This window comes from Epinephelus lanceolatus, chromosome 12 (assembly GCF_041903045.1).
Source record: "Epinephelus lanceolatus isolate andai-2023 chromosome 12, ASM4190304v1, whole genome shotgun sequence".
NCBI lineage: Eukaryota > Metazoa > Chordata > Actinopteri > Perciformes > Serranidae > Epinephelus > Epinephelus lanceolatus.
The window spans coordinates 19,968,597-19,981,572 of NC_135745.1; the positions used below are offsets into that span (position 1 = coordinate 19,968,597).

Below are 12,976 nucleotides of genomic sequence, written 5' to 3' on the forward strand. Positions count from 1 at the left end.
CAGAAAAATCCACGTCTCTGCTGTTGATTTAAATGCTGAGTGATGTGCAAACAGTAGAATACTGCTAAATACTCATAACACATATGTTTGAACTATTACTTTCAAGCAGGTTTAGGTGGTGACTCAACTTTAACACAATCCAGTACCTCAAACATTTGCCTTTTAAATTAATGTCTCCCCCTTATATTGTTGTGTGTGTGGGGGGGTCCCATTGTGTCTAACAAAGCTCATTGTGAGCCTGGTGCAGAGAATGACCAATCTAATCCAAATCTTCAGGTGGCCTGACAGAGGTTACAGCCTCTGCTCCCCCCACTGATAACAACAGGCAATCAACTGGCCTGTCTGGACACGCGATCTGCTCGACATGAAACAAGCCTCGGCAGTTCTGGTGACACAGTGCTGCTTGGGAAAAAGCCGCAAGGCTTTACTGAAAGACCAAGGAGGCCACATTTCTCCATCAGCATCCCTCCTCCTCCTCTCTGGAAAGAGGGTGACGGATTTACACCCTCAGCAGAGGATTTTCAGGTTTTCTTTTAGATGTGTATCCTTCGCAACTCATTCCAGGGTGGTGACGCATTGCTCTCTGTGGTGACTCAGTCATCACCCCAAATGCTCCCCTACAGACGGATATTGCCGCTTTTTGTCTATCTCACAGAGACACTCGGACTTAATACTCAGATTATCCACAAGTCTCACCAATCACAAACCACAAGGGCGAAAAAACATTAAACACTCACTGTAACAGACTCGGCTTGCATTGTTGAGCTGCCTGCAACCCGATCTGCGACAGGTGGAATTGTTTGGTCAGGAAACCATCTCCAAATGCTAATTCCCCCCTCTGTCCAAACAAACGCAGCATTGCTGGGTGCCGCTCTGTCTTTCCCATGCCTTGTTTGGAGACAGAGCGGGCCCCAGACATCACACAGACAGTAAACAGCAGGCACTCCATAAACAGCTACCTCCTCTCAGCCTATTAGTGAACTACACTCTGTGAGGTCTGGGCGTCACAGCCAGGCTAATTCTTTAACACTTCATTACATGTTTGGGGGACTTTACGGCAGGTGCATGACAAGAATGCATTCTTGAATCAACACACAGTCTATCACAGGGTAACAGGTACAAAGGGACGCGAGACAAACAAGAAAAGGAGGAAGAGAAATAAAAGTTTGCGCACATTAACCACTGCTTAAAGATTCTAGTCCAAATCCATGAAGAAAGTAACAAATCTACTTTAAAGTCTCATTTTACTGTTTAAACAACAGTTAATCACAGTTAATCAATTTGTCTATAAAATGCTGTGGCGACATTTAAATTGTTTGTCTTGTCCGATTGATGCCATGGTAATTGACGTCAAAATCAGTATTTAAATGCTCTGTCTTTTTATTTGTATATGAATATACATGAACCCAAATCCCAAATACCCTGTAAGTTAAAAAACAATTATCTAACATTATTTATTATGCATCAACATTAATTATTTTTAGTTATTCTTAAACTTAACGATAGATATGTGACTCCAACTTTTTCTCACCAAATTCAGTCACCAACAGTCCAACACTACGGGAGTTGGACCACACATGAAGGGGTTACAGATATGCAAGCAAGATATCGAAAGCGTCAAGCATCTGGAATAGTTTCAAATTTTCCAAAGACAACCCCCAAAAAGTGCCAGATATGCCCAAGAAAACGGGCATAGCACAAATCTACAACAAATTTGAAATATCAGCTTCACTGTTTGGCAAAATCTCTTTTTTTTGCCAGCAAAAACCAGCATGCAAACCAAGTAGCTACTTGTCTCGGGAGCATTGACTGATGTCCTCGTCTCTCACTCCTGACTGAGTGAAGTCACTTACAACAGCAGTGGTTTTAAAATGGTGTGCAATGATGCCAATCCAGGTGTGCCATGGGATTTTGTGATAACCACACATTGTTATTGCAATAAAAGTTATGAATGAATTTTTAATTGACTGTATCAGTATATTGTGTGCACCTATTTTCCTAAGAAAGCGGTAAACACTAGCTAAAAAATGTAATCTAATTTAATTTAATTTAGAAAACCTTCATGGGGAACCTTTTTGTCGCTGTTTATACATGGGAATTCTAAGTGTGACACCTCAAAAGCCTTGATTGGCAGCCAGTGTGAGGGATGGTGAAATTTAAAAGGAGAAAGCTGTAGGTGGGACGATGGATCTCTTTATTGTACGGAGAAAATTACAACAAAGCACCAGCGAAGACCATCTGCCACCAAAAGAAAAGAGATAAAAAACTGTCAGTAGACAGAAAGCTACCTGTCTTATTTTTTATTATCTTCATTGTCCTATGTTGTTGTCCTATGTAAGAGTGATAGCACACATTATAGAAGCTACTGTGCACAGATATAAAGACAGGTTTGCCTTGAGATTTGAGCTTGAGCTTGTTTGAAATCCACTGTCCTACAGTTTGAAACCCACTGTACTACAGTATGGGAATGTATGTTGGAGACTACTGTATTGGGCAACAGAAATTAGTCATTGTTTCAAACATGTTGCACAAAGCATGTAAGAATTCGTTGGGGCAGGCATAATTACGTGTTTGTTGTGTCTCAGCTCAAAGCTGAGCAAGCATAATGTTCGCTGTTTCTGGTATTCTACAAAAAACAAATCTGACTCAGCCCCCCGCTCTGCTCAGGCCTGATCCCCAGCTGTAAATTTCAGCACGTAGCTGCCCCAACCCCGGCAGTGACGTCCCCCTGCTAGCAGGAGCTCCAGTGGCCAATCCACCCCTGGCCATGACCAATCTCCTACATAAACATCCAGGGCCCATAACCATAAATCCCACCCCAGGAAACACACCCCAACCACAAGCTTGCACAAAAACATCCCTCAGCATCACAGGGGAAAGTTACTGCCCAACAAATCTCTTCTTTCTTTTCTCCTAAGAGCAGCAGGCCATTAAACTATTATGTGCTAGAATTTGGCTTTTCTCTCAATTGAAGGCACCACCCGCAAGTGGCCACTTTAGCTGGCACAGGGGCACTTGTGTGAGGAGGGGAGATATTTGTTGCTGGATGTGTGTTTTAGAGAGTGGAGGTGGCTTTTATAGGCAATAAACACACTTTTAAATTGGTTAAATTTGGAAAATTGGCCTCATTCTTCAAGACCAGGATAGATTGAATATAATGCCAGCATTTACTCCGGTAAGCCTACTTTAGGGCATGCATTTTATCATTTTCTATTGCCCTTGTGATCATGCAACTGCAATCCTATTTTTTGAGCAGGACGAAAAACAAGTCCATGAATAAACAACTGCGTAACAATCAGTAGGAAGGTAAAGAAGTGCCTCTGAGATACAACCACTTAAACATTTTATCATATACTGCTCTAAAAAAAGAGCCTGCCCTTGTGACAACAACCACACAGATACAGACTGGCACTGTGAAACACAGAACAATGCAGTTTAACTGGAGGACAGCCAGATCTTATCATGTCATGATGACACCGACAGTCGAAGAAAGCCACACTTCTTATAGTGAAACAAGGACTTGTGAGTCAGCTAGACATGTTCCTCCTCATTTTAAGACATTTAAAACGTCTTCTCCTCTCATAGCACAGCGCTGTATGCAAAACATGTTCTGTTTATCCGTGGTAAATAAGCTCTCCACCTCATGTTCCGCAACTATGCTGAGTTGTTTGTTCAACCCTGAAGTAGAACTGTAAACTGGCGTGAAACACTCTTGTTGCTCTTTTCCACCTGAGGCTGAAAGGCTAAAATAAGCAAAGACACATTCAAGGAAGTCGAATTTCAGACAGCGTCCTGCTGGCTATCTGTTGCTGTACAAAAAGCCAGTCAACGTTAAAACCTCATCCTGCTCAGCCCTGTTGGCCCTGTACACTATCCATAACTTCCACCACATATTTCTCAACACACATTCCTCAACTTTTTTGGCTTGATAATAAAGACCACATTTTGTTTTGTTCCTGCATATTTGAGAGAATCGTACACTTGTTCTGTTCCTGTGTGGTAAAAAAAAAAGTAAAAGCAAAACAAGGATGTAAAAGTATTAAGAAACAGGAGCTTGTGCAACAGCAGCATTTTGTAAAAGGACTCCTCGCAGTTGACATATACTCACAGGAGTATACTGGCATGTTTACTCTATTACAAGGACTGCAACTGCTCCCTTGAGATATTTCCCGTAGATTCCTTAAAAAACAGGGGTCAAATTTCCACTTTTCCGAACCTGGAATTTGTTTTTTGACACAACCTTGACTTTATTTCTCCTGGTGAGTCGTGATTATGTCCACAAATCTAGGCTGAATTATTTTTAGGGAGAGTTTTCAGAGTCAATCTGCCTCACACCTACCATTAGTCTATTGAAGGCATTATAGCTACAAGTGAACATTTGTTCTAAAGGAATGCAGAGTATGCAGGAGAGTGGGGGGATGGGAGGGGGACAGCGGCTCGGCTGTGTGTGGAGGACTCCTTTTTCATCCTGATTAAAACCATTAACCGAGCAGTCTTCTGCGAAGCGATGCAGAGTCAAACGCAAATGTCAGAATGAGAAAGGAGAAAATATCTTGACATTTTTATTGCATTTCTCTCGTGATATATTGGCCCTGGAAATGCTGTACTATTACTAGTCAAGTGCTGTTACTATTAAATGCTAGTAATGTTGACATCAGGGGAATTTGAGCCACCCTCTATGTGCTGAGGTTATTTCAACATTAGAAAAAGTGCCTCACTGTTAATGCTAATCACACACTGATACCACAAGAATGTACTGAGTGGTTTGATGCACCAATATGATTGTGTTTTCTTTCACTTTTTGACAGTAGACATTTGGGGGGAACTGGAATATGTTTTAATATGTGAGTACAAACTCAGCCACATCACAGCTGCGATTTTGGGTAAATTTATCTGAAATGTAATGGTTAAACAATCAAATCAAATTCCGAGTGTGATGCAAATCAGTGAGAGGTTAAGGTTCACTGATCAACAGCGTGTGTTGGAACGTGCGAGTGGACAAAGATCATCTTGGGACAGCACGGAGACGGGGACAGGGGTCACCTGCTCAGTCAAAACTCATACAGCCTCGCATTTTTTCCTCGGGTTACATTCTTTGACAGCTCCACCATTGTTGGGCAACAACTCTTGCGATCGCTGTGACCGAGGACCCAGTTATGGGAGAAAGTGTAAATCTACACCCCAAATCTGACCCTGGGGAATCTATAAGTGTGAAGCTGTGGGTGCGAACGTGGTGGGTCTAGTTAACTCAAGCTTACGGTCACTGTGGGTTTCCGTCAACCAAACACGCTGCGTGCATGTGCCTCCAGCTCAAAACCGGTGGGTGTCCTGAGAGTAAAAATAAGCATCTTCCAAGCTAAACACTTTGAGTTTTCTCTGTATGACGCACACATGGAGGGGAATACAAACCTGCCAGATCCCAACAGGCGCATGCCTTTGAGCAAAAAAAAGCATTGTGTCAGTTTCACACAGTACTCCAGTGACAGACCTTTCCAAATATGAAAAGAATAACATGAGAGCTGACATGTGCCTCGCTAACCTCTTCCCCACTTCCCTCACTCCCTTGTTCCTGCAGCTTTCTGAAACTACATGGAGACCTAGTGCAGCCAGAAAAATCACATCACAATAACACTATGAGCAGAGACATAGCAAAGCAATATTTCTTTTAGGAAATACCTTACATTCCTATTAATGATATTGTGAAGATTGTGAACATGCTGAAGGTCAGTTATATAAAAATACAGCTTTTTCATGAAAATTTTAAAAAAGAAAATCTCATATAGCTAATTGTTATGGCCATACATTTTTAATTAAATATAATGTTAGCACACATAAGCATTGTTGATGTGTGTTCAATCCGACCAGACTATGTGATAGACTGTTGGGGATCATACATTAAGTATTAGCTTATATTTAACATCGTTTTAAACTCCTAACACACAAGTCAGGTGAGTTTTATTCTTGTTTATCTAATGTGCTTTTACCAAAAATAGAGACACAACCTGTTTTCAGTAGTAAAGAAACATCTGGCTGTTGCTTTTTCCAGCCTGTCCTGACCCCTTAGACCAAAAAACAAGACATTAATCCAATCTAATTATGGATGTTTACACGTACACACAACGTACACACAACTGGACACCATTACGTAAACTCACATATGGGACCATGGACATGTCTTGCTTCCCCGGTATAGCTTTAAGGAACATGGTTGATGTTTCATTTTTTGGTTTACTGTCTCAGATCACAGTGTGTATTCAAAGCTGGGAGGACTGCTGATTTCGACTGTATTCAAACTGTGACCATCCTCAAGCCGTCTTTGTTAGCGATTTGTATTGAAAATGACTCAATGTTTACTTCTGACTGGACAGCAAACCACATTATGGTGGCAGCATCTTGCATGAACTGTCCTGCCAAGCCGCTTGTGTCAGTGTCCCTGCGAAAAGGCAAACGAAAATAAACTGCTAATCCAAATGACAAATAGCTGAATGATATTAGAGGGTCATATGGCATGATTTCATCCCCACCTGCTCAATAAGAGCTGTTGTTAACGGGGAGGTGAGTATCCCAAATGTTTCTGCGATGGCTCAGAGCAACACTCAGCACGACGCGAGCCAAGGCTTACTCATAGAGGCCTTACTCCTCCAGCCAGAGGAATGGCTAAACAACTCACTCCTACTTCCAGACCTGCAGATGGACCTCAGCATGTGTGAATGTGTGTGTAGGCCTATGTATCTTTTAGCAGAGCAGCAGGAGTAGTAGTTGTGATAGTGGAAGTCTCGCATTTTAATCCACAGGGAGAAATTCCTCTGTCAATGAGGAGACAGCAAACTATAAAATCAGAGGTCTGCTCACAGTGATATGATTGATAATGATAAAGAAAATATATGCACAGATAAACAGATATTGAAAAATAATACTACTCCCTAAGTTACTATCAGTGTGTGTACTACTGTGAAGCCTTTTTGAACACTTTGTGAGCACTTGTGTGGGTGGAGTGTTTCTGTGTGTCTGCAAACAAGAGCAAAGCCATCCAAACCAAGTGAGAAAAACAGAGAGAAAGTAGATAACCTATGGCTGCTTGGGTGTCTTCCGTGTGTGGTCGGGTTTGTGTAGTTGTTAAAACGCTACAACAACACTGCACGCGCACCAGCACGTTAGCGGTGGGGCTGTTATTCACACTATGAACTGAGACTCCACAGGTGGTTCTGGCTATCTGTCACTGTGACAAACTTTGAGCTTTGGTTATCTATCTGCAACATCACAAAAACACACAGATCCTTCCTGGAGGTTAAATCCTCTGTGAGTGCAACTAGGCCTATACTTTGTGGGTGTAAGCACAGAAGGCATCAAAGCAAAAAAAAGGGGCTGTGTTTGTGCGGTATACTAACTGTGCATCAAAGAAAAATGTTTTCGCTGTAACACTGTTTAAAAAGCTGTTGCCGTGTTTAGCAACTGTGGACAACTGGCCAAACAAAGACAACATGACATCTTGTCAATACTGCAACGGAATTTGCTGGCAGACTATTTTAGCTATCTATAGCATCGCTGGCTTCTTTCTAGACAAATGGTAAGCAAATACACAAAGAGAAATCCATTACAGACAAGACAGTTGTGTTCTTCTCTCCTCTAAAGGACTTACTTGAGTGGAAAAAGTCTAACTTTCTTGCTCTTATCATGCTGTGGATTTGCTCTCTGGGCCACCACCTGAGTGCAACACATTCCCTTCACTATCTGGGGTTTGTTGCAAGTCTATCTAAGATATGTGAGAAATCCCAACTGAAGTAAAAGTGACGCACTCAAAAAAAATGTTTCTACACTGTTATCAGTGTGTAACCCACAAATCACACTGAGCATGCAACACTGATTATAGGTAACAAGTATCTGAAGGTGGATTTTCTGTCTTCAACTATGTCATGAAATGGTCTTCCACAACCCTGAACCCCCCTTAACTCACCTTTACACTGAAAGGCCTCCTTGAGATGGAGCAACACATCCGCGAACCCCCGTACATCATTCACAAGATGCATCACATACTCCGGGTCCACTCCTGGAGCCCCCATCAGGTTGGACGTTAGCCCCATACTGCTCAGAGGATTGGGGTTCTTGCGGTTTATGTCCCAGGTCTTGGTGGATCCAGCAGACAGAGATCCCGTGTGGGTCTTGGGGAGATGTCGTGGCAGACCCTGGGTGTGCTTAGTCCCACCGCCACCACTGCTGCTGCTGCTGCTGCTCTTTCGTAGCATCCCAGCAGCCACTCCAGATGCCACCCTTTGCAGGGGTTACAGCAGGCCAGCTAGCCCCTGAACTTAACACGCTGCCCTGGACCCTGGATGGCTGGAAGACAGAATAGTGTGTGAAGATGGTGTGTTTGTGTGTCTTGGTGGATGAGGGTCTCCTTTACACACACTTATTAATCTGCTGTGACTTGGTACAGACCTGTTACACATGCATAGTAACCACTTAAACCAGAGGAGCCAAAGTATATACTCAAAATGCAAAAAATTAAACTAACAAAAATCCATCTTCACCACTCCCACCTACTTGTGTGTCTTTTCTGTGTTTTCTAAAATATAAACTATGTCTGTTACACTAATTTTAGACTTTACAGCCAGCTTAACACTTCTTATGGTTATTTACGGAATTTAAAGTCTAAATGTTTCCTTCTGGAGCAATGGGATTTACCTAACTGAAGTATTTTCACATTACCTGCAATGGCTGTGAAGTTGAGCAACTGCTGTTAACGTTAGCTAGCTTGTTGGTAAAATAACGTTATCTATCAATACATAAACCGGCTGCCACACATTTTCATAAAAGGAGAACACTAATAAAAGTTAACATAATGTGAGTTAAAAGAGCAAAAATGAAGTACAATCTCAACAACGACAGCGCGACCTCAACATTTCTTTTTCCGGACAGTTTACTATGAAAAGTGATGCTGTGTCGACCCGGGTTATAAACTGCTTTGCTGGCACAGCCAAAAAAAACCAAAAACGATACTTAAACTCACCTGCTCTGCAGTTTACTGACATAATGGCCCCGATAACCGAAGAAAACTTGACTTAACGGAACCTTTGAAAACACGAGGGCATTTCCGTTAGAAGAATTAACTCCAACAACGGCGTAAAGTTGTCCGCATTGAGTCACTGTACATCGGAAAGTAGCCTACAATCAGCAACTCTCAAGTCAATCGTAATTTACTAGTCGGGTTGTCACGTGGCGGTGCAGACGCCTTCTGATTGGCCAGACCCTCTCTAGGGAACGAAGCTGTGATGCTTTCAAATGTAGGCGGACGGTTGGGTAACTATTGAACTAGAGGAGTTTTACATTAACTTGCGGAGACAATGTGATGCTTTTTTATTGAATACTTGTTACATTTGTGAGGACACATCTAATAAAGCGTCTCTGTGATTGTAACTTTCTGCCTCGACCAAAACATTATCATATATTCGTATTATAACAACTAAAATGGGATCGTTCGACGGCCTATGAATGCGCGTAAAAACAGTAAACAGTCCCCAGAATAATATATTAATAATAATAATCATCATAATAATAATCACAGCATTTTGACTTTTGCAGTGGCATAATAATGATGAATTACTGGTGAATAAATCAGCAAGTCACCTGTGTAACAACTGTGTGACAAACGTGCCACACCTAAAGACTGTGTTGTAATACAGTGTTGCCCAAATTGCTAAATTATTATGTATTTTTCCACTAAGGTCCTTTTTGTTTATATGGCTGAATTACTTGACACAAACAAAGGGTGCATGCTCAGGATCCCTCATTCCTTAGCTGAACTATTTCTTCGCTGAATTAAGTCTTCCTCAGACATTGATTCATGTTCCAAAGACTCTCTAAGGACCTTTATTGTTGCATGTCTCTTAATTAATATTCATTGAAACACAGAGGACCATCTCTTTAGAGCAACCTTCTTCCATATCTACAATAATAACCTATATTATTGTTACTCTAAAAACATCTGAAAAGGACACTTATTTGCAAAGACTCTTGACACTTGATTGATTTATTTGTAATTTGTTTATGTTTTTTCAGTTTCGTAATACTTCTTAGTCTGGAACTTTGATTCAAGTATGCAATATTCGTTTTTATCCTTTTATTTTTATGTAGGATAGTTGTTATTTAATAGGGGAGGTATCTTCATAAGCCATTTTTGGCTTCTAACCTCTCCTGCACAGTGTTTTAACCTGTTTTTTATGTATTTTTCTATGCATATACGTGCAAATAAATGAAACGAAACTAAACTAGATCCTCTCTCAATTTTGTTAAATCATACTATCATTAGGTAGCAGTAGCATCACTGTATTTTAGACATTAGATAATTTTTATATATTAAAATTAGGCACACTTGTTCTGTTTTGTGCTCAGCAGCAAATAAATAAATAACGACTATTTTGGATCACAGACATATGTCTTGCCAACATATCACCCAACAACAAGAAAAAAATATCCCTAGTAATTAGTTGAGACTGGAATAGAAGAGAACATATTATTATGAAAGGTTACGGAAATGATTAAATGTGTGTTATATGGATTAAAAATACTGCTGGACTAGATTTTAATAGCTACAAAGGTGCCGTTTCCATGTCTAGACAGGAAAATGAATGATTACACAGCCTCATTAGTCGGCTTCATTCACAGTTTTGATCAATGGGTATTGTTCCTGACAAATAGAAGGACCTAAACCAAACTACTGTTACTAATGCTGCCATCTAGTGTACACATGGAACCATAGAACACTTAGCGTGAGTTAAAGACTGTGGCTGAGCAGTGTTGGACATGTTGGATATATTCATACTTCTATACAGAACAAAGCTTTGCATAATTCATATCTTACTAATGGCATTATTTAGACTCATAAAAAGCTTTTTGTGTTTTAATTATTATGGTGAAACTGATGCGAAAAAAAAGCAAAGGACTCCATTTACATGGTTAATCAGTGTTTGTCTTTATTTCAATATACAAAAAGATGGATGTATTCTCATCTAGTTTATATTTCTAAGCATTTCAACTCACAGATAAAGTCACCATTCGTACTGTTTTAGTGAAACAAACCAACATACAGGCACACGCACACCGCACACACACAGTTCACATAAACAGGGAAGGTCACACGGTTCCAACATCCACTCAAGACAATGACAAATGAACAATATGTCGACTGTAAATCAAAAAGAAAAAAGGATTTTGCTTTCACAAGATTCACACATGAAAAGGAAGAAACCCTTTACATTTGTCAAGTAAATATATACACGATAATTGATATTTTTTTCCTTTTTTTTTTTTTTTTTTCTTGAAGATGAGACCGACTCCATGTTAGTGTTACTAACGAGGTACTGCATGAGGTAACTGGTTTTTCTGTTCAGAAGAGCTGGGTGTAAGACAGCATTTTGGAGGTAACGAACGCTCGCGGCAGATTTTGCCTTCGCAATGCGTTGGTTTTCCTGGCACAATACGTGAAAGCACCTGGGTCACGTTCAGCTCACACACAAAAAAATTCAACCCACAGCATTGTCTTCTATCTGGGTTTTTTTTTTTTTTTGTTTTTTTTTGGGAACACGTGTCCTCATCAGAACATGATCCAGGTGTGATGAGATGTACTTTATTGATCCGCAGAGGAAACCTGCTAAGTCACAGCTGAGTTTAACTACTTAAACTATGATATTCAAGTGACTATTGCTGTATAATAAATATTGCTGGACTCTTGGACCACGCACATGCCACGATTTTACATGAATCCCAATGGGGCTGCATTATCAATCATGTAGTTATAGACACATTGATGATTTCCCAAAACACTGAAAACATTATTCTGTATGGATTGATGTTTCTTTTTTTTTTCTCCCACACATTCTTCACCAAAACTGCACAGGAGCAAGCGTTACAGACCACTGTTAAAATCACCATCTTTCCACAGCACTAATCGAAGCACAACAGATGAGCCTGTGTGTTGTCCAACGTGGTTTAACTATCACCAAACAGAGCCCTGTTCTTCACACGTGGCTTAAGTAAGTCAGGCTAACATGAGGCTAAATAACACGGCTTTACAGTTTTTTTTTGGTTCTTTGAAAGCAGTTTGAAGGTGGATTTGTTGATCCTGGATTTAGTTCTCTCAAAAAACAGTGTGAGCACCTTTTGAAATGAAGGCAAAATGAGTTGAAACCATGATCAGCGATCACACGATCATGGGATTACGGTTACACGAGGTAGGTGTGTTAGAAACCCTACCAGCATGTACTGCTGCGTAAGTCTCATCTTATATGATTTCCTTGTACTTGCTGTACTTGTCCACACTTTGATCACTCTTAAACATTAAGATATTACAAGTAAATGTAGTGAGATTACAAGTGATGCTGGTGCATCATAAGTGCTCGCCAATTGACATTCATGAGTCTGCAAGTCTGCCATGAAAAGGACGTTTTACTAAGTAAATCTAAAAAGCTGCTTTAATTGCATGAGCAATTTTCAACAAAGTGGGCTCTGTAATTAATCATTTAATTAGTTTTCAAATGCATAAATGTCCATTTTCATGTCAAATTAAATGCCGTATGTTCGGACTCCACTGGTCTTTTAACAATCAGAATGTTAAAGTTTCTCTTTCTGATTAGTTTCCCAAGCTAAATTTGGCTTGGCCCTTTTTTAGTGTACAAACTTTCTGTGTTGTACATTTTATTATGTTTAAGTACAGGTAATCTTCATTAAAAAAAATCCACTTGTGATAATTACACCAACAGATTATAGTAATTTTACGAGAACATGCACATTCTCATCGACCCTCTGTCATTATAAATCTAAGAAAATCATTTCAAACATGTGGGTTTCGTCCCAAAATGTCTTGGATATGATCCAGCTAACTATCAGGAAGCTTATCATAAGGACTTGTTGCTATGACAACACCTTTAAAGAACCAAAAAAAAATCCAGACTTGCTTCAAATTAACACTCTAACCTGGATA

The 12,976-nt window shown here is 40.3% G+C and overlaps 1 protein-coding gene across 1 annotated transcript in view; it reads right to left on the reverse strand.

The window, feature by feature from the left end:
- The window catches only part of LOC117272335 (rho GTPase-activating protein 29-like), a 34,831-nt gene extending 25,660 nt beyond the window's left edge, over nucleotides 1-9,171 (reverse strand). Inside the window, exons 1-2 of the mRNA XM_033651201.2 lie at nucleotides 9,008-9,171; nucleotides 7,955-8,334 (exon numbers count right to left, since the gene is read on the reverse strand). Coding sequence (XP_033507092.2) covers nucleotides 7,955-8,243 — 289 coding nt within the window. The 5' untranslated portion in view covers nucleotides 8,244-8,334; nucleotides 9,008-9,171. The remainder of the gene's footprint in view (nucleotides 1-7,954; nucleotides 8,335-9,007) is intronic.
- Nucleotides 9,172-12,976: the final 3,805 nt, after the last annotated feature.